Consider the following 20,977-nt stretch of genomic DNA (forward strand, 5'->3'; position numbering starts at 1 on the left):
TTTCAAGGCACTTACTTGTAACTGTTTCCGTATTATGTAAGACTGACATCCGTGTATTTCTGTATCTTATCTGTATTATGTATCTCGGAGCTTTTCTCCCCGGGCCGCCACTGAAAACGGGTCACTCTGACCCAGTGGACTTCGCCAGTAATCAAACTGGAAATAAATAATAAATAAATAAACAATACATGTCTATGTAAATTCAAATGTCAATTTATACTCACATTTGTAGCAGAATTCATGAGGGGTCATGGGAGCTCAACTCATCAAAATCGTCACTCAGTGAGACTCAGTCCCTCCAGAATCTGCAAATGTGTTATTTTTTTGTCTTTTTCCTTTTAAGAAAGCCGCACCCCTAACTCTTCCTGTGGGGGCTGAAGCTTCCACACCCCTGTAGTTGTATTAACTGCCTCACAGTTTAGACTTTCTTTGACAAAGAGGTTCAGTCACAAAAGGAGCATTCTCAAACATTTTGAGAATTAGGTAGGATAAAAAATATTCTTAGCAGCATCACACACACCAAGTATCTTTTATCATGCTTTCAGTTTTCTAACGCAGGTAATAATTTCTTTATATACTTACTTGTTTGTCAGATTAATTTCAGACTGTAAACAAATGAAACAGAAAGGAAAAACACAGTCCCTTGTATGAAAACTTAGCCCAGGACTCCATTCTATGTGGTTGCTAGTACTTCAGCACCAAGTCTCTGGACAGTTAGGTATTGTGCGTCCCTTTAGAGTCTTCAGTTTTCGTTTTAACTAGAAAACTCCCAGCATGATAATTTGTTTGATCAAACTAAACACACATTGAAATGCAGTTCAAAGTCTTTACACTATATTCTTTAAAATGGAACATGAAATGAAAACACTGACCCTTGTCTGAGAATTAAATGCAGGACCTCCTACATTTCATGCAGTCATTATTGCTTTTGCACTAAGTAGGAGTCTTTGGGCAGTTAGGTACTGATTTTCTGTTTAGAGCAATTATTTATTTATTTTTCTTTCAACTGAGAAATTCCTAACTTGGTGACCTTTATATCAAATTATCCACACATCCAAGTGCAGTACAAAAACTTTTTCTGACGTTCTTTTTTAGTGAAACATGAAAGGAAAACATTGACCTTTGTCTGGGAATCGAACCCAGTAGCCCCTGTATTCTGTGTGGTTGTTACTGCCTGTGGACTAACAAGGTGTCTGTAGACAGGCACTTTGCTTTACTTTGCAACACACACACACACACACACACACACACACACAGACACACACACAGACACACACACACACACACACACACACACACACACACACACACACACACACACACACACACACACACACACACTTGCAGTTCAGAGTTTCTGCTTTGCAGGTGTTACTGCCTCTAGGCTAGTTGTTTCCTTGTTAGCTTAGAGGCAATGACAGCTACACTGAATAATGAGAAAAGTCCTGGGTTCATTTCGTAGGCAAAGGTCAGTGCTCTTCTTTCATGTTTACTTTTTTTTTTTTAAATACAATGTCATATGGAGGGTTTGCCCCACATATTTAGATATATGTGTTTATATGTACATTCATTGCGACCATAGGCATAGCCCAACTAATTGGCCGCCTAGGAAATTGCTCTAGCAGGGCTGGTTTTCCAGTATTTTTTTTATTTTGTTGTAGTAAAGAAATGGTTTCATTAAAATATGTTGAATGAATACAGGGAAAAAAAGAGTAAGTGTAATTGTGAGAAAAAGGAAGAAAAAAGTAATCTGGATACTGTAGGTAGACCAGGATACGGGTACTGCAAAGCCGTTTTGACTAGCGCACCAGTTGACCAAAGGCCATCCCTGCATGCGTGTGTGTGTGTGTGTGTGTGTGTGTGTGTGTGTGTGTGTGTGTGTGTGTGTGTGTGTGTAATTTGATCTAAAAATCACAATGCTGGGAATTTCCTATCTGAAAGCAAAATAAAGGTCCCTAATTGTTGTTGTCATCACAAGTGACTGGAATGCAATTATTACTAATGCAAATTCTAAACTATTCAATGAAAATGCTTCAAGGGTAATATTTGACTTAATGGACACTTTAGACTTAGGATAAAAATTTAGATTTCTTTACACAGATAACCGGATTTGACCTTTTACTCTACACTGAATCAGTCTTGGTCTAGTGTATACTTTTTTCTAATGTATACAGATATTTTATCCACAATTTATGATCTCTGATCAGACCCCAGATATTTTTCAGATGATTCAGCTGCTCAGTTATCAGTGGATCTAAGAAAGTTTTTTTTTTTTTTTTTTTTTTTTTTTTTTTTGGGAAACACAAACCTAGCTGGGCATGCCACTTGTTGTTGTTGTGTCTTTCAGCTTTTCCCAGTTAGGGGTCGCCACAGCGGAACTCCGCTCCGCTAATGATTGGCAGTTGATTTTTTTGTGCTGAGTTGCCAGCCCTAATGCACAACCTTCAACGAAGGTACACCCATTCACGCTTGTCTCCACGCAGACGATGCGCTAGCTGAGAGTCGAACCAGTCAGCATCTTACTGTGAGGCGACAACGCTACTGCAGCACCACCACCGCGGCAGCTGGGCATGCCACTAAATACTTATTTTTGTCTCAGTTAGATACATTGCTTACCGAAAATAATATTTCTTAAATCCTAATATGCAGTTGGCATCTTTTATATCTGCTTTAGGAGGCCATTAAATAAATAAAGCTTCATCTATTAAAACATAAAAGACAGTTATGGTCCTTTGAATAAAATTAAAGGGTTGTAAAAGGTGACCTGATAGTGAAATATGATGGGGCTACTTAACAAAAATTGCAAGACTGGCAGAACTGAATATAAGTTTGGATTCTCGGTTGTCATTTCCTTATGTAAAAAAATTTGCAAAATATTCAGAATGGACACAAATTCATTTTAAATTTTTAGCTATTCAGATTCAGAAATGTCTTCATAATATTTATTTGCTAAATTTTGATAACCAGACTATTAAAGCTATTGAAAATACTTTAAAGGTTTTTCATGATGTTTCTTGATTTATACAAAGTCTTTCTTCAACTGCATAAGATAAAGTCAAAATATATAATTTATAGACTGCTTGGAACTTTTCTGTATTAACAGAAAAGTTTATAGACCAACTAAAACTCCCCGTTAATGCTGAATCAATTAAAAGTTCTAAGTCTCTCAAATTAGGTACAGTTCCAGGACCAGATGACTTTATGTCAAAATTTCTTAGAAAGTAAGAATGTACTTCTCTTCTTCATTTCCCTTACTCTGATGACATCTGTAATCTTTATCTAAGCCAGTAAAAAAAATATTTGATTCATAAATGTTACATAGACTCTTCTGACCTTTATAATTATTTCTCATTGATTTAAATGTATATACAGTGATACTTACAAATCATCTTAAAGTTTTTATCCTGTTCACCAGACTACAGGACATCAAAGGCAAATTGAAGAACTTTCAGCAAAATCCTACAGAAGCTGTACTGCTCCAGACACATACTGTGATGAGAGGTGAAGAGGAACTCAGCCTAGAAGAAGTAAAAACAGTGCAAAGAAAAAGAAAGTCAGGGAAAGCAGCAGACTCAGATGAGGTCATGGCAGATGTGATCAAGATGTTGAGTGAGGTAGGGGAGAAACTGTTCCTCAGGGTAGTCATAGCAGTAGGGAGAGATAGGCATATCCCAAGTGACTGATGAACAAACATACTGGTATCAAAGTACAAGAACAAAGGGGCATTCATAACTGTGGATAAAGAGGTGTTAAACTCCTGTCACACTGCATGAAAGTTCTGGAGAGGGTAGTTGCAGAGCAGTAGAATGCAAGATGGGAAATGAGCAGTTCAAATTCCACTCAGGATGTAGCACAACTGATCTGATATTTACAGTGAGACAGATAGTTGAGAAAAAGCTAAAGATGATGAAAGAGTCCAACTAGGAGAAAGCATATGACAAGGTCCCAGGAAAGTTGATTTGGGCAGTCCTGCAGTGGTTCAGAGTCCCAGAAACATTGGTAGAATTGGTGCAGACTATGTACAATGAAACTAATAAGTGCAGTATTTTCTCTCACAGAGGGGTTCCCAGAGGGAGTGGGTGTGCATCCGGGTTCAGCTCTGAGCCCACTGCTTTTCATACTGGTAATGGACTAAATTAGCAGACTGGTAGGAGTGGAAAGATCAACAAAGTATTGTGTACAAATGATGTGGGATTACAGGTAGATTCTGAACAAGAAGTTTAGCAGAGGACAGGGGGAATGGAATGCAAAACTAAAGGTGCACAGAATGAAGCTCAATACAGATTAATGGCAGCAAATGGTGGAAATCTGAAGAAGACGAGAATTGAAATATAAAGGAAAGTAGTGGAACATGTTATTAAACATCAAGGATCTGGGAGGAGTGGTTGAGGAGAAGGGAAGTCTGAATGAAGCTAGAACCCAAGGGGTTGCAGCCAGCTCGCACATTGTCAGGGATAGTGTATGGCAGAAGAATACCATAGAAGTTAATACTAAGGTGTGCAAAATAATGGAGTGACCATTACTTCTGTATGATACAGAAACCCAAGCAGTTAAGGCAGAGCAGTTGAGGAAGCTAGATTTGATGCAGATGAAGTGCCTGAGATTGGTGGTAGGATGCATACTTTGAGACAAAATAAAATTAGGACATCAGAGCAGGAGCCCAAATAGCTTGCTTAAAGAGAACAGATTACAGTGATTAAGGCAAATGTGCAGGAAAGAAGAAAACATTTTAGTTAAACTGGATGTTCCTATATTTTCTTGACTTGATTAATTCTTTTCAGAATGTAATCTGCACAAAAATGAAAGGATTCTTGAGTAATACCCACAGTTGTTTATAGCCAATCCATAATAAAGAAATCAAAGTTGGGAACATGCAGAAGAGACTTTATATTTACATAATTATGATATTAGTAAGGATAAAGAAAACAATATTCTGTTTTATTCATATTGTAAACACTGATAGATGACATTTTTTTAATTTATGGCAATCCGTTTCATTAATCCAGATTTAAGACAGAGTAATATTAACACACACACTGAATCTTTAGAATACACCTGAGTAACCAGATTGAATACTATTAATTGTCTCAGTCTTAATGACACTCATATTCTCAAGCCACTGCTTAAAGAAAGGTCATTAGCCCATTAATTATATTTAATTTATGTTAGCATGTTATCACTATGTTTCTTTTTAAACTGTGCACTTGGTAGTGTGTTTTTGTATTAGACATGATAAACTGAGAGTAAGCACAAAAGTGCTTGTTTGATTTTAGCCTGATGGAAATAAAATCCTTTCTATATGGTTCCTCTCTCTGTTTTCGTTATGCTGGGTTGTTTTTCAGAATGTAATTAAAATTTACATTTAGAAAATCATCTTTTACTAATTCAATACATTGTTAATAATACCAGTGTATTAGTACATGATAAAATGATAAATTATTATAATTATTCCTTTTTAAGAAAAATAAAATGTACTTTTTTGCATTCAACTATTTCAAAATTCCTTCTGAGATTTGTATTAAAATTAGTTTACTAAAGTTGTATAACTACTGGTAGTATTATTTTTGACTGCACTGACACAAATATTTTCAGTGCTATCTTTTGAGAAGTTAAAGATTAACTATTTATCGAAGATAAATTTTTGTTTCTAGTAAAGCTAATTCACCTTCTTCTGGTTTACGTTTCGATATTCCGTTTGAAACCATCTACTAATGCTCTACCATCTACCATCATAAATGGGCCAGATTCAATAAAGCCTACACTAAGTGTACTCTAAGTGTACACAATATGTACTCAAGAACATTTTGTCACTTTTTTTGTGTTTTCTAGTCACTCAGAAAGAGTACACTTAGTTTAAATGTTGTCTACACTTTGTGGTAGCGTTTATGAATCCCTGTCAATGTTTAAAGCTGCAGGAATATCAGTACTAAAACTAAAATTAGGAGGAAGAAGGTATGTGTTATGTCTGTGTTGTCTGTTCACTCAGAACGGTGTACACTTAGTGTAGGTGTTATTGAATCCCGGGGAATTTTTTATGTTTAATTTTTTATAGTTATTTAAACTGCAGATGCTTTTGTTTTATTTTTGAAGATTGTAAAATTATTGTTCTTAAAATGTTTTGCATTAATTTGGAGCTCTTCTTCTGGGCCTCCACTGAAAATGGACTTCTACCCAGTCGGTCTTTCCTGGTAATTAAATGTCAATCAATCAATCAATCAATTAATCAATAAATAAATAAAATATAGAAGCGTTTTTATTTAGACTGAATATGATGTGTACATTTTGTTAAGTTATATTGTAGACAGTTTATGATCATCTTCATTGCATACATGTCCCCTTCAAATGTCATGCCATATTATCTTGACATTTACTGTATATAATGCATGTAAGCAATGGGAATAGATTGCTACTTTTTTTTTTTGGTTTTACCTATTTGGAAGTAGTTTGCGGAAATATGAAAAATAAATGAAGTTATAAAGTCTTATATTTAAAGTTATTAACGTGGTGACAGGTCATTCTGAGAAAATTGGATTTTCCTGTTAATATAGAAAGTAGACTAATTTTTATGTTGGCCTTTACCTCTCAATGGTTAAACTTAAAAGAAGTTATAGTTTCTAAATGTATATCCTCAGTGCACAACAACATTATGGTTTATAAATTAACAAATGTGTTATAAAAATGTTTCTGCTTTGGAGTCTGTAAGAAAGTGCCTGTTACAAATAATTTGTTAGTGGCATCTTTTTGAATTCACATTATGTATTATTATTTCTTTGTCAGCCCAGTATTTGCTTATTGCTTTTAATACATGTGTGAGTCGTATGTTTCTTCTTATCCTATGAGTTTTCATATGTATGTTTTGTGTCATTATTGCCTTACATTTGTGGTTAATTCATTATTAGTTGTATATACTTAATGTCTTGTTATGTAACATAATTAGTCCCTGGGTATGTTATAAACTTTTGCAAACATTCCTTATATTTTCTTATGTGTAACAAGTTATATTTAGCTGAATAAAATGTATTTAAAAAATAACTACAATGTATTCTTTTTTGAATTGTTTGTAACACAGCTCTGCTACACTTGCCTATTTTGCTTTTCCATCTATATAATATGTAACGCAGAAAAGATATTTGAAATAATCTAAACAGCATAATTTCAAGAGCAAAAATATTAACAACATCAAAATTATACTGGGGAAGGATTTAAGTGCTTTTCCCACTGCTGAGTGACCTTGGGATTGTTGTATATAATTAACAGGGGATGTAGGAGGTGAATGGGGACTTGCCCCCCTGCAGAAAAACATTGTTTTGGATGTGGTTACATTTTGTCAATATTTTGTGTTTAGATATTTTTGTTATTTAAATGCGTGCACACACCCGTATGCACACACACACAAATATGTACATATATGTACGTGTGTGTTTATATATATATATATATATATATATATATATATATATATATATATATATATGTATATATAAATATATGGGCTTACTTCACATAACTGAACGCTCAAATGTTCGAAATTCATATGGCTGAGACCATATGCCAACTAAACCATATGCCACTACATGCCAACCCAGACACTCCTCTCCTAACTGCAAATACTTTTAACTCTTTTTTTTTCCCGAAACTATTCAATCCCTAGCTAGACAAATGAATACGAACAACTACTACCCCCCAAACAACTCAACTAACTCTTCTTACAACTTCTCTCTAAAACCTATATCTACTTCTTACATCTATAGACTCATTCACAAACTGAAACCCTGTACTCCTTCAGCTGATAAGCTCCCCTCACTTTTCCTCCAAAAAGCAGCCAAAGAAATTGCATACCCTATATCCATACTCATAAACAGAACTATCCAAGAGGGATCCATCCCAGATATCTGGAAAGTCCCTCATATTATTCCGCTACATAAAGGCGGCAACTCTATTGACTACTCCAACTATAGACCAATTGCTCTCCTTTCACCCTTAGCAAAAATTATGGAGAAATGCATTCACCAGCAACTAGTACAATATCTATCTCTTCACAACATTATAGCACCCTGTCAGCATAGCTTTAGACCTCATCACAGCTCCACCACTGCCCTTCTTTCTTTTATAGATACTATCAACAAAAATCGCAACAACAATAATCCTCTCTCTTCTGCTCTTTTCATTGATCTATCAAAAGCATTTGACATGGTCAATCACTCTCTCTTAACTAACATTCTTGAATCTCTCTCACTTGATAAACTAGCTATTAAATGGTTTAGTTCATATCTTAGCAACAGACAGCAAGCAGTCATATGGGAAAACCATATCTCTTCTCTTTTGCCAATTTCCATCTTAGTTCCTCAGGGATCCATTCTTGGTCCCCTTCTCTTCTCCCTCTTCATCAATGACCTTCATTCTGCTATCCCACAAGCAACATGCATTCAATATACAGACGATTCGACCCTCATTTGTTCTGCTCCATCCACTACAGAACTGATCTCACTTACCCAAAACATATTTAATACGGTTGAAACATGGTTCTCTAGACGGTTCCTCCTACTTAATGCCAAAAAAACAAAACTTCTCCTTTTCACCCCCACCACTCGTACCCCCCATTACATTTCTCCATCTCCTCAAACACTAACACTATCATCACTCCTGACTCTACAACAAAACTGCTAGGTGTAACTATCGACAATAATCTCTCCTTCGATCAACACATTAATTACACCATCAAATTAGTTAACAGAAAAATAGGATCCCTATATAGAATTAAACCTTTTCTAACCCCGGCAACTAGAACCAAAATAGCCCAATCCCATCTCTTATCTACACTACTATATGCCTCCTCTATTTATACTAACCTTAAGAAAAGCAATCTAGCTAAATTAACAACCTGCTACAACAATATTGCCCGTTTCGCCACTGGTAACCCCTTCAGAACCCACCATTGTCTTAACTTAAGACTTCTAGGCTGGCTTGAATTCCAAAACTACTTGCTTATCCCTCAACTCTCTTCTGCCCATAGTATACTTTATCAACCTGACAACACCCCAATTCTTTCTCAACTGATAATCCCCTATAACAATCTCAACTCCCTACGCTCTTCTCATAAACTAATGGCCAAAGCAATTAAGTCAAACAACTTTGCTGGTGACTGTCTTTTCACTAATACAGTAGGTAGAAACTGGAATCTTCTACCTAGTGACATAACTCTGACTACATCTTTGCCTCTTTTCAAACAGAAAATTAAACTGTACTTCCAAAACCACTGGCTCTGTTCCTGCAGCACACCTGACTAATTTATCTTATTTATTACTCTCTTTACTCATCTACTCCTTTCCTCTCCACTCCAACTCCTGTTTCTGATCCTACCACTATTAGAATTAAATGTATTATACATTCTTATGTAAAATTGTTGGAACTGAAGAACAGTATATTTCTTTTTTTTTTTCAGAAAACTTGTTACATTACTGTTGAATATCTCTTTTGCAGTGTTATTAATCCTTAAGCTGTATTTTTTTTTGGCAATATATTTCAATATATAGTATGTATGTACTAGTAGAAAGTGGAGCTTTTCTCCTCGGGCCTCTGCTGAAAATGGACTTGTTATCCAGCCAGACTAGCCCGGTCAACAAATGTAAAATAAAAAAAATATGATCGAACATTTGAATGTTCGAAAATGTGAACTAGACCCGTAAAAATAAAAAAAAACCACACATGAAACTGTGTATAGCAGGGGGGGGCTTCACCCCCCCCTACTTAAATATACCAACTCCGAGATCGCACTAAAGCGAGAGCAAGGGAAATCTCCCGGTCCGCGCTGTTTGCGATTTCCTGTTCAGAATGTCGGTATTTCAAACTTTGAACATATGATATGCAATCATATGGGTTTCTAAGTTTTGAAATTTGGCATTCTGAAGGGGACCCACATATATATATATATATATATATATATATATATATATATATATATATATATATATATATACACACACACACACACATATATATATATATATATATATATATATATATATATATACATACATATATATATATATATATATATATATGAATTTATTTTGAAATATTCTGTCTTCTTTAGTCAAGATGCAAAACATCATAACTAATGTCAACAATTTCAACACTGAAGTCTTAAAACTTAAATGTGCAAAACAATATAAAATACTACAAAATAATAATTTTTCAGGCGGGGGGCAGGGCAGTCTGCAACCTGCACTCCAAGGTGTGAGAAGTCTGTTTCATGCCCTGATCTGTAAATGCATTAGCTACAAGGCCACACAAACTTGGAGAAAATAGAAATGTGTAAAAAATAAATTGCACATTTCTCCCTTCTCCAACTGCTGTAGCCTCACAACAAAGTGAGCTTCAACATGCCAACATACTAAGATGTTGAAAGCTTCTACATCCATTTTTATAATTATGATATTTAAGATCTGAAAACACAACATGTAGTCAACTGTACCATTCTCGTGTGTGTGTGTGTGTGTGTGTGTGTGTGTGTGTGTGTGTGTGTGTGCGCATGTATGTATGTGCACGTGCATGTACATGTGTGTATCTTTCTATGAGGTACCGACATCCAACGTAACTATGCTTGTGTGTGTATGTCTTGAAGGGTTCCATTGCATATGCAATGGAAACTAATACAAACACAGCTGTGGATGAAATCAGTCTAAAATGATATTTATATTGGAATAAAACTGTGTTTTTCTTTTAAGAGGCTAAACTGATACACCATCATGTAGGGAGCTTTGCCCCTTGCACCCATACATTTAATATAGTAAACTTTGAAAGTGTTGCACCTCAGGCTAAAGAAGATTGCAGGTGTCTAGCCACCTGTTAAAGTGACTGCACAAGTCAGATTTCAGGCATTAGTCACTGGGGTGACCTTCACACCATCAGCCTTCTCCCCCTGAGTGTTGCATTTCATAATCAAGGTATCAAGGATAACATTTCCTGAGATGTGACCTGGTTTTCATATACCCAAACAAACTTTTTTTGGTATGTGTTTATGTCATGTTTCCCTTTCTGCCTGCCAACCATTGTTCTCCTCCTCTAGTCCTGTATGTCTGAAGACCATTCATTTTGAAGTACAGGGTATCTGTACCAAGCAAGAGCTGACTGTAGAGAAACAGCCTTCTGGCAGCTGTGGAGGCTTTGTGTCCCTAACTTGTCCCTTTTGTCTGCCTTATCACACTGGCTTGGGGGATTGCCTTAACCCTACCATGCATGGTAGGGCACTCTTAATTGTCCACAAGCCAGGATGGGGCATTTGCAATTAGCCTTCTGCCACCATGTGGTTGATGTGGGTACTGACATCAGTGTAAGAACATATTATGCCTTCCTGCTGCACATGTACCTTCCTGCCCATGTGCAGCAAGTGTCTGCCATCACTGGTTCGGTGACACCAAACCCATGTCTCCATGCATTCTGATTCCAGCGCCTGCAGCACTTCACATAAACCTGGTACCTGCATCAGACTAGAAACCACCTCTGCCTTTCCCAAGCATGAACAAGCCAACATCAGTCACTCAATCCTACTTGATCCTATACTCAAACTCAGGTTATCTACGTCATAATCAGATTTTTTCACTCACCATCATGGAGTTAGATACTCTCTTTCTCAAAGTAGTCCTGCAACTTTTGAAACTCCTGAACTTGGAGCAACTCCTGCACTATTTGTAGTTGTTTTTCCAAGCAGCCTCATGATAAGAATATCTGTTTTTGTACTTGTTCTTTGGACAGCCCTTTTTTACTTTATGGATTATGCATTAGAATCCTCACTTCACATGATATTTCACCTTTTGCCCTTCTTTCACTTTGTTCTGTCATCAGGACCACCTACCTATATATATATATATATATATATATATATATATATATATATATATATATATATATATATATATATATATATATATATATATATATATATATATATATATATATATATATATATATATATATATATATATCTATAAATATATATATATATATATATATATATATATATATATATACACACTAAACCGTAGTCACTTCAAAATGTTTTCTCATATAAAATGGCTGATACACATGATGCACAACCTTTCATATTCGTTGGCAGGCTTTTAACATACTAGCTAACTCAAAATATTATTAACTGCAATCAACGTCAGTAAGTCTGTCTATTTTTGTTAGGTACTTTCATTTTTATCTGCCTTCTGATCAGTTTTTTTTTTTTTTTTTTTTAATTGCACCATATGATTTTGTTTTCACAGAAAATTATGGAATTATGGAGTCATGATTCTGTACTTTAAGGAATCAGTGTATCACAAATTCTGAGGCAGGAGAAGAGCAGCTCATGTATAACTAGAATAGTTGTACATACAACAGCAAAGCAAGATATCTTGGGATGTATAAGCAAAGCAAGACATCTTGGGACGTATATGTAGCTTCGCATAATGCCATTTTGTTTACTTAAGCTTAAAACAAAACTGTGTTGTAACAAAGGTCAAGAAATGTTGCATTTGTATTTTATCATTATAAAAGATACTTCAATATATTTGATTCTGTGTTGTAAAGCTTATTTTGTTTACTTAGCCAATTTGTTCCCCTTCTATTTCCCAGGATTAATTTTTCCTTATTTCAACAAAACAGGATGTTTTTTGTGTTTCACTGTTGCAGTCATTACATTTGGGTTATCTGCTTGCAGCAGCCCTCAGTTGGCCTGATTAACAAAGTCTTGGGTCCTACGTCGGTTGCTGTCTCTTCTTCCTTGATGTCAGGTCATCAGGGGTATAAACCATGCAGCCGACATCATTACATCAGTCTTTCTTGCCATGCAGTCCCCGAAGCGAAGCAATTCTCAAGTGCCGGTCGGCCAACTCCGGAAATTTTCGTTTTCGAGTTTCAGAACTGAAGTCTTCAACTAAAAGCTAAGTACCCCGTTGGGGAAACTTTTTCTTGCTCTAAACCGATGTCAGTAAATGTAAATAATTGCATTTCTTGTGGAGAGCAAATACCTCATAAAGATTTTCATTCGTACTGTATTCCTTGCCTAGGCCCTGACCACGACATACCTCGCTCTCTGTTTTGTGCCTTATTTAAACCAGAAACTATCCGTTGTCTGTATATTTGCACTTCTAAATTTTTTTGGTGCTCGGTTCAATTATTCTGATATTTCTTCAGTAAGCCATCCGACATTCCGAAAAAACGCAAAGATAAAGACAGAGACAGGCTGTCCAGTTCGCCTGTACTCAGTGAGGCGCTTTCGCAGCCCCTGATACCCACTACTTCAGATTCGCAGGCCTCTGCTGAGACCCATTCAGAGTCCAGTATGCCATGAGATGCTTCAACTGTGGAACCTGTGGACGTCTCTACCTTGGATGGGTCCGGAGCCGCAGTGCAGGCACCGGCTTCTGTGGGTGTATTCAGGCCTACTGACTTGCATATTAAACCGGCGCCATCTTCTTCTTCAAGGCCTAAAACTCGAACCATGCCTAGAAAACTGACTCCCAGACTGCATGGTCAGGCCTCTATGCCTAAAGAACAAATGATAAGAATGACTGAAGACCTTATTACTTTAATCAGGGGAAGCCAACCTTCCCCGACTAAGAGACCTAGGACTGAGTTTGCTTATGAAACTTCTGACCAGGATTCTGAAATTTCTGTTTCCTCTGATGACCAGGATTTACCCTTATCTACCTATGAGGATTCAGATGCAGAGGACTATATTCCCTCTGCTCCCCCCCCCCAGAGGATTTCTCTTTTGGTGAAACCTTGCATACTCTCAGGGAGCTTTTTCATTGGGAAAGTCAGGATTTCTCTGATTCTAAAAAGAGGCTTAGGGATTTCTTACTCCTGCTCCAGCACAAGCCTTTAGCTATACCTCCTGTACTGGACATGGTTGATGATGCCTTTTCATAGGTTTATAGGTTAGTACTAAGCTAACTGCCCTTGCGAGCCATTTTAAACCTAGCCAATTATCCCTTGTGAGACTCAAACCCTGCACCTTGTGTTTGTAAGGCAAACACCTTAACCATTAGGCCACCTCCCAACCTGCATGACCCCTGACTCTTTACCTCCTGCTTCCAGAAAACCTGATAGATATTACAGGGTTCCTGACTCTCACAAGTTCCTTTTCAAAAATCCTACTGCGGATCCTGAAACCATTTCACAGGGACCCAAGGGCATTAAACCTACTACTGCCAAAAATCCTACCCCCTTTGATAGAGACTCCAGGGTGCTGGATAGATGGGGTAAGAAGGTATACACTTCTGCAACGTTGGCCATTTGGGCCTTGAATTGCCAGTTTCATATGTTAAGGTATCAGCTGCATATTATTGGATTGCTTAAACAGAAGATGATGTTGGTTCCTGATTGTGCTGAAAATAAGGGTTTACAGGATTTTATACATTCTGCTGAACAAGTTGGTAAACATACATTGCAATGTGGTTTTGATTCACTAGAGGCATCTTGCAGGGCTGCAGTAACTGGGTCTGTACTTAGAAGGCACGCTTGGCTTAAGGAGCAATCCTTGCCAGATCATGTTAAAGCGAAATTGCTGGATGCTCCATTAAATCAGGGCTACCTGTTTGGCAGCAAGGCAGAAGAAGTTTTTAAAAAGATGGAGGAAAAAGCTAAATCTATGCAAACTGTTAAAAACTTTTTACAAGTACAACCACCAAGATTTAGTAGGCATTGGCCTTCTAAGAATTGGTCCTTTCCTGCCTCTTCCAAACCTTCTCAGTCCAAACCCAGATCCAGCAGAGCACCCAGGCTTCAATCCCAGAGGACGCACAGGACTAAGCAGTGGGGGGCCTCCACTTCCAAATTTTGGAGTAATAAAACTCCCCCCTATGGTAAACTGTCTCAATTACTTCTTTTTAAAACTTCCAAGCACTTCTCAACTGACTGCCCCTTTGGGGGGAAAGATTGCACTTCATGCAAAGAACTGGGGACTCATTACCCAAGACAAATGGGTTTTAAATCTAGTGTCCCAAGGATACAGATTTTACTTCCACACGTCACCAGCTCCAACCGGTTGGCCGGATCTACCTCCAAATCAGTGGGCAGAGGCCCAAATGCAAGTACTCTCTCTTGTAAGCATAGGGGCTATTCAATTGGTACCAGAAGAGGAAAAAGGGACAAGGTTTCTACTCAAGATTTTTCCTGGTACCCAAAAAAGACAATTCATGGCATCCTATCCTGGACCTGCCTACTCTAAACACCTTTTTGGTGATTCCAAAATTCAAGATGCTGACTCTTCACCAGTTGCTCCCTATGCTAAGCAAAGATGCCTGGTTGGCAACACTAAATTTAAAGGAAACATACCTGCACATCCCATTCAGGGAATCTTGCAGAAGGTACCTACGCTTTAAAGCAGGCTACATGCACTATCAGTTCTCTGCACTGCCCTTTGGCTTATCGACTGTGCTCAGGGTATTCACAAAGTGCCTAGCTCCAGTCATTGCATTTTGCAGGCAAAGAAATATTCAAATATACCAATACCTGGACGATTGCCTAATTCAGGCAGAAAACCAGGACATACTTTTGAATCATCTGGCTTTTGTACAGAGGGTGCTAATTGTCTGGGGTACACCGTAAACAAAAAGAAATCACACCTGGTACCCTGTCAACAAATTATATTCCTGGGAGCAAGCTTGAATACAACTTCTAGATGGCTTTCCTCACACCAGAGAAACAAATTCACTTGACAACCTACTTCAAAGAAGTGGTCACAAAAGCCCTGCTATCTGCAAGGCAAATACTACAAGCCTTGGGGTTCATGGCCTCCTGCATTCTTCTAATTCCATATGCAAGACTGCATATGAGGAAGCTACAATGGTATGTAAAATGCATATGGTGTCAACATTCTCAGGATCTAGAAGCAATGATTCCTAGCATTCTTTGTCTACTCCTAGAGTTCCTTTGGTGGGCAGAAGCCTGTCACCAAAACAAGGGACTACCATTCACACTACCCCCTGCCGCCCAAACCCTAACAACAGACGCATCAGATTATGCATGGGGTGGGGGGTGCACCTGGAAGGGAAGTGCATTCAGAGCAAATGGAACCCAATTCAAATGCAGCTTCACATCAATCATAAAGAAATGTTAGCTGTACAGAATGCTCTGACAGCCTTCAAGGACCACGTTCTTCTAGGAAAATTAATGGTAAAGACGGACAACACTACTGTTATGTGGTACATAAACAAGCAGAGAGGTACACATTCTTACCCCCTCTGCAGACTAGCCATGGCATTGTGGAACACAGCCTTGAGCTACCAAGTACATCTACAAGCTCAGTTCCTGCCAGGAAAACTAAATACACTGGCAGATGGACTAAGCAGAACCCTCATGGACCCACATGAGTGGAAACTGAAACCAAGGATTTTCAACATGTTGACAAGCAAATGAGGGAGCCCAGATATAGACCTGTTTGCCTACCCCCAGAACTATCAATTGGAAAAATTTTGTGCAAGGACTCCCCACAGACAAGTTTGGAAAGTGGATGCTCTGTCCTTCAGGTGGAAACACCTATCAGTTTATGCCTTTCCTCCTCTGCTTCTGCTCTCCAAAGTACTACTAAAGATCAAACAACACAAACCAAGGATGATTTTGATTGCACCAGCTTGGCCACGCCAACACTGGTATCCCCTCCTGCGCAGTGTGTCACTGTTGGCCCCATGGCACCTCCCTCAGACTCCTACCCTGCTGTCTTAGCAGGAGAATCAAATTCTGCACCCTCAGCTTCAAACACTGAACCCAGCAGCCTGGCTAATTACCTAAGCTCTCCTTTACCATCCCTCAGCAAACCAGCGATGGATGTCACTTTAGAGGCAAGGAGGCCTAGTACTAGAAAATCTTATGCTGAAAAATGGAAAAGATTCTGTGCCTGGAACCAATCTCAAGGGATGAGCACAGCAGTGCCCAGTTTACCTCAGATTTTACAATACTTAACTGAGATGCTTCACAAGAGCCTGTCTTTTTCCTCAGTAGAAATTCACGCCTCAGCCATTTCAGCTCATTATAACACAGAACCTCCCCTCTTCTCTCTTCCACTGCACAAGCAGTTCCTCAGAGGGGCTAAAAATTTAAGACCACCCAGGAGAGCTCCAACTTCAGCCTGGGACCTTAAATTTGTATTGGAGAAACTCACCCTTCTTCCTTTTGAGCCAGCTGCTACTGCAGATTTAAAATTCCTTTCTTGGAAAACAGCTTCCCTTTTAGCCATCGCTTCAACATTAAGGGTATCTGAATTACAGGCCCTTATGGCAGTGGAGCCTTTCATCATCTTTCATGCGGACAGGGTGTTCCTTAGGACCAATCCCTCTTTCATGCCAAAGGTGGTATCCAGTGTGGCCTTTAATCAGTCCATTCATTTGCCTACCTTCTTTCCTAATCCACAGAACAAATGGGAATGGATACTGCACTCCTTAGATGTGCACAGACAATTTAGATTCTACTTGGACAGGTCTAAACCTCAAAGGAAATCTGAACAACTGCTGGTGGCATTTGCTGCAGGGACAGAGAGGAAGGCTATTTCAAAGTAAACCATCTCCAAATGGATAGGCCATTGCTTTCATTTCTGCTATAAGCACCATGGAAAACCTATTCCACAGGGGATCAGATCCCACTCAACCAGGGCTGCATCTACCTCTACAGCCTTTCTCAGAGGCGTACCTACCAGGGACATCCTAGAAGCTGCTACCTGACTGTACATACTTTCACCAAGCATTAACATTTGTCAATTTTCTCTAAATCCAGAGCAGGCTTTGCCACTGCAGTTTTTCAGGGCCTTATAGCTGGTCCTAATGCTATCTGAATTCCTCCTCCCATCCTTAGCTTTGGGAATCTACCCAAATGTAATGACTACAACAGTGAAACATGAAGAACATGGTACAGTTGTGTACACTTACCATAAATGTTGATGTTCGAGTGTATTCACTATTGCAGTCCTGGTTAGCATCCCTCCAGTCCCCTGACTTCATTTGGCTATACCTCTTCTCTCCTTTTCAATGCTTAAAAGCTTTTTGATGTATTTGCTTTTTTGTTTGAGGTATAACATTGCATGTTTATAGATTTAATTGCTTCCCATTAGGGGGGCACCTGACATCTGGGGCAAGAAAAACTGATGCAATGACGTCAGCTGCATGTTTATACCCCTGATGACCTGACTTCACGGAAGAAGAGACAGCAACCGACGTAAGACCCAAGACTTTGTTAATCAGGCCGACTGAGGGCTACTGCAAGCAGATAACCCAAATGTAATGACTGCAACAGTGAATACACTCGAACATCTACATTTATGGTAAAGTGTACACAACTGTACTTTACTGGACATGGGTTCGGTTCCAAGTGCAAAACCATAAATCTTAAAAATAAAATAAACAAGGTACCGAACTACCATGGCCACTAACTAAAAAGGATACTTATGTATTATCGCAACCAACTTGTACTGCTTCAGTGTATTTAGATTTCATTTACTATTTTTATCTCAGGCTGCAGTAAATCAGAGATGATGAAGAATGTCTGGCAGTGAAACTTTAAATAATAGTTAAGCTAACAGTGTAAAATCCCTGTGGTAAAGGGGCAAGTTTGTTCACTGTTTTTTATGGTCATGAAAATTGAATTAAACATGTTTTATAGTTGTAAGGGGGTTGTGGCAAAATGAAATGTAAGGCTTTCATTTTGTCATAACACTCATTTTCTTGCGTTGCTTCACCTTGCATAATAACGTTTTTTGTCATATAACATTTCCATGGGTTTACATTTATACCACCTTGCACATTATTTTTATCATTTTGGAAATGCAAGGTAACTTGGGTTTTGCTGCTTGAAAAGACCTTTGCTAATTGCGATGAGGCAGCATTTTACAAACTTATATAATTAAGATTTCTCCCAGTGACTTTTTAATTAGTTGAGGGGACTTGAAGGACTTGTGCAACAGCTGTTCCATTAAATTTATCACTTGGAAAGAGACGTGGTCCTGCTTCTGTTTTAGGTGAAATGTAAAAGAGAGTGAGTAGTGCTGTGCTTTGTATAGTCTCATATTTGATTCCTGTCACGTCATTGATTTGGAGTACAGTCTGCATGCTTTGGTCGGTTTCAATCCGGCATTGACAGGTAAAAAGATGAATGAATCCGTGTATGGATTGTATTATCGTAATGTAGGTGGCGTTTTGTTGTGGTCCTGATGTTGGCCAGATAATTCATTACATTATTGCTTCATTATTCTAAGTTGTAACTACCCATTTTCTTACATGTAGGCGAAGAAATGAATGCTAATCTGATGCTAATCTATATCTTGGGTGAGTGAGTGGATACATTACTGCCTTAAAATGTTTACTGCTTATAAAACAGTCAATATCTGTACATAACCCATTCAGACTACTTATTGCTCTTATAAAAATGGTACAAGACAACTAAATAAGCTGAAGCAGTACAAGGTGGTTGTGATAATACGTAAGTACCTTAAAAAGTTTTATTAAACAGAGTAAGCACTTTTATGATTAAACAATCGCTTCATCATACTACTTTAAGTTTCATCAGTTTACTATTTGTGCAATTAATCAACCAGTCAACTTAGGGTACATTCCCTCAACCAATGACAAAACTTTGTCATACTAACATATTCATAAAATCAACAGCAATATAAAATACAGTATAAAACCTAACAACTCAACATTCTCGGACATAAAAACAATATAAGAACAATATAAATGTGAAATGTATTTAAAATGAAATATGAAATCACTTGCTCTATTTAATAAAACTTTTTAGTTTGTGGCCGTGTTAGTTCCGTACCTTGTTTATTTTGTTTTTAAGATTTTTCCTTATTTGTCAGTAGTCTGTCTGTTTCATTCCTTCTGTTAATATTCTTGCTGTTTTGTCATAGGAGTATGGAATTACCTTTGAGGAAAAGCTTGACATCGCTCGCAGATACTGCCTGCCGCTGGTTAAAAAGATACAGCTGGATTTACAAAGGACGCATGAAGATGAGTCTGTTAACAAACTGCATCCTCTGTAAGGTTCCACCATGTTTTTCACCTCCATATTAGATCACATTATTAGAGTCTGTCAATCTCATTGACCATAATTTTTTTCTTTTCAGATACTCAAGAGGAGTGATGTCCCCCGGGCGCCATGTACGAACAAGGCTGTATTTTACAAGTGAAAGTCACGTGCACTCCCTTCTTAGTATCTTCCGCTATGGGGGGCTCCTTGATGTAAGCAAAGCAGACTTTGAATGTAATGAAGTTATATGAAAAAAAAAAAATGTAATGAAGTTATATGAAAAAAAAAATGTAATGAAGTTATATGAAAAAAAAAAATGTAATGAAGTTATATGAAAAAAAAAAATGTAATGAAGTTATATGAAAAAAAAAAATGTAATGAAGTTATATGAAAAAAAAAAATGTAATGAAGTTATATGAAAAAAAAAAATGTAATGAAGTTATATGAAAAAAAAAAAATGTAATGAAGTTATATGAAAAAAAAAAATGTAATGAAGTTATATGAAAAAAAAAAATGTAATGAAGTTATATGAAAAAAAAAACAATTTCAGATGACAGTTATAAAAAACAATGCCCAAGTATGTTCAGTTTGCTATAGAAAAAGTAGATTCAAGTATGTAGACGGCACTTGTTAGCTCCAAACAGGAAACTGATTACCATCTGTAGGCTTATAGGTTCATAGAAATTTATAGGCTGTTGATCTATTAGGATCTTAGGAAATCTAGCCCAACATTCCCATGGTAGTATTTTTAGCCCCTATCTGCCCTTGTCTGTTTTTTTTTTCAGCATGTCTCTGCTTGCAGTGGTGTTGAGTTAAAGGCTAAATGTACATATGTATCTGTCTATCTATCTATCTATCTATCTATCTATCTATCTATCTATCTATCTATCTACCTATCTATCTATCTATCTATCTTTATCTATATGGCTGCAGTAGATTTGGTCATGACACATATTTATTGCAGGTGTGT

At 37.5% G+C, this 20,977-nt stretch overlaps 1 protein-coding gene across 2 annotated transcripts in view; it reads left to right on the forward strand.

Moving 5' to 3' along the window:
* LOC122806915 (inositol hexakisphosphate and diphosphoinositol-pentakisphosphate kinase 2-like) overlaps nucleotides 1-20,977 on the forward strand; it is a 1,544,141-nt gene that overhangs the window by 988,250 nt on the left and 534,914 nt on the right. For both annotated transcript variants that reach the window (XM_044077730.1, XM_044077729.1), the window contains 2 exons: nucleotides 19,889-20,016; nucleotides 20,105-20,219. In XM_044077730.1, the coding sequence (XP_043933665.1) occupies nucleotides 19,889-20,016; nucleotides 20,105-20,219 (243 nt within the window). The remainder of the gene's footprint in view (nucleotides 1-19,888; nucleotides 20,017-20,104; nucleotides 20,220-20,977) is intronic.

This window comes from Protopterus annectens, chromosome 7.part0 (assembly GCF_019279795.1).
Source record: "Protopterus annectens isolate FY-2018-M chromosome 7.part0, PAN1.0, whole genome shotgun sequence".
Taxonomy (NCBI): domain Eukaryota; kingdom Metazoa; phylum Chordata; order Ceratodontiformes; family Protopteridae; genus Protopterus; species Protopterus annectens.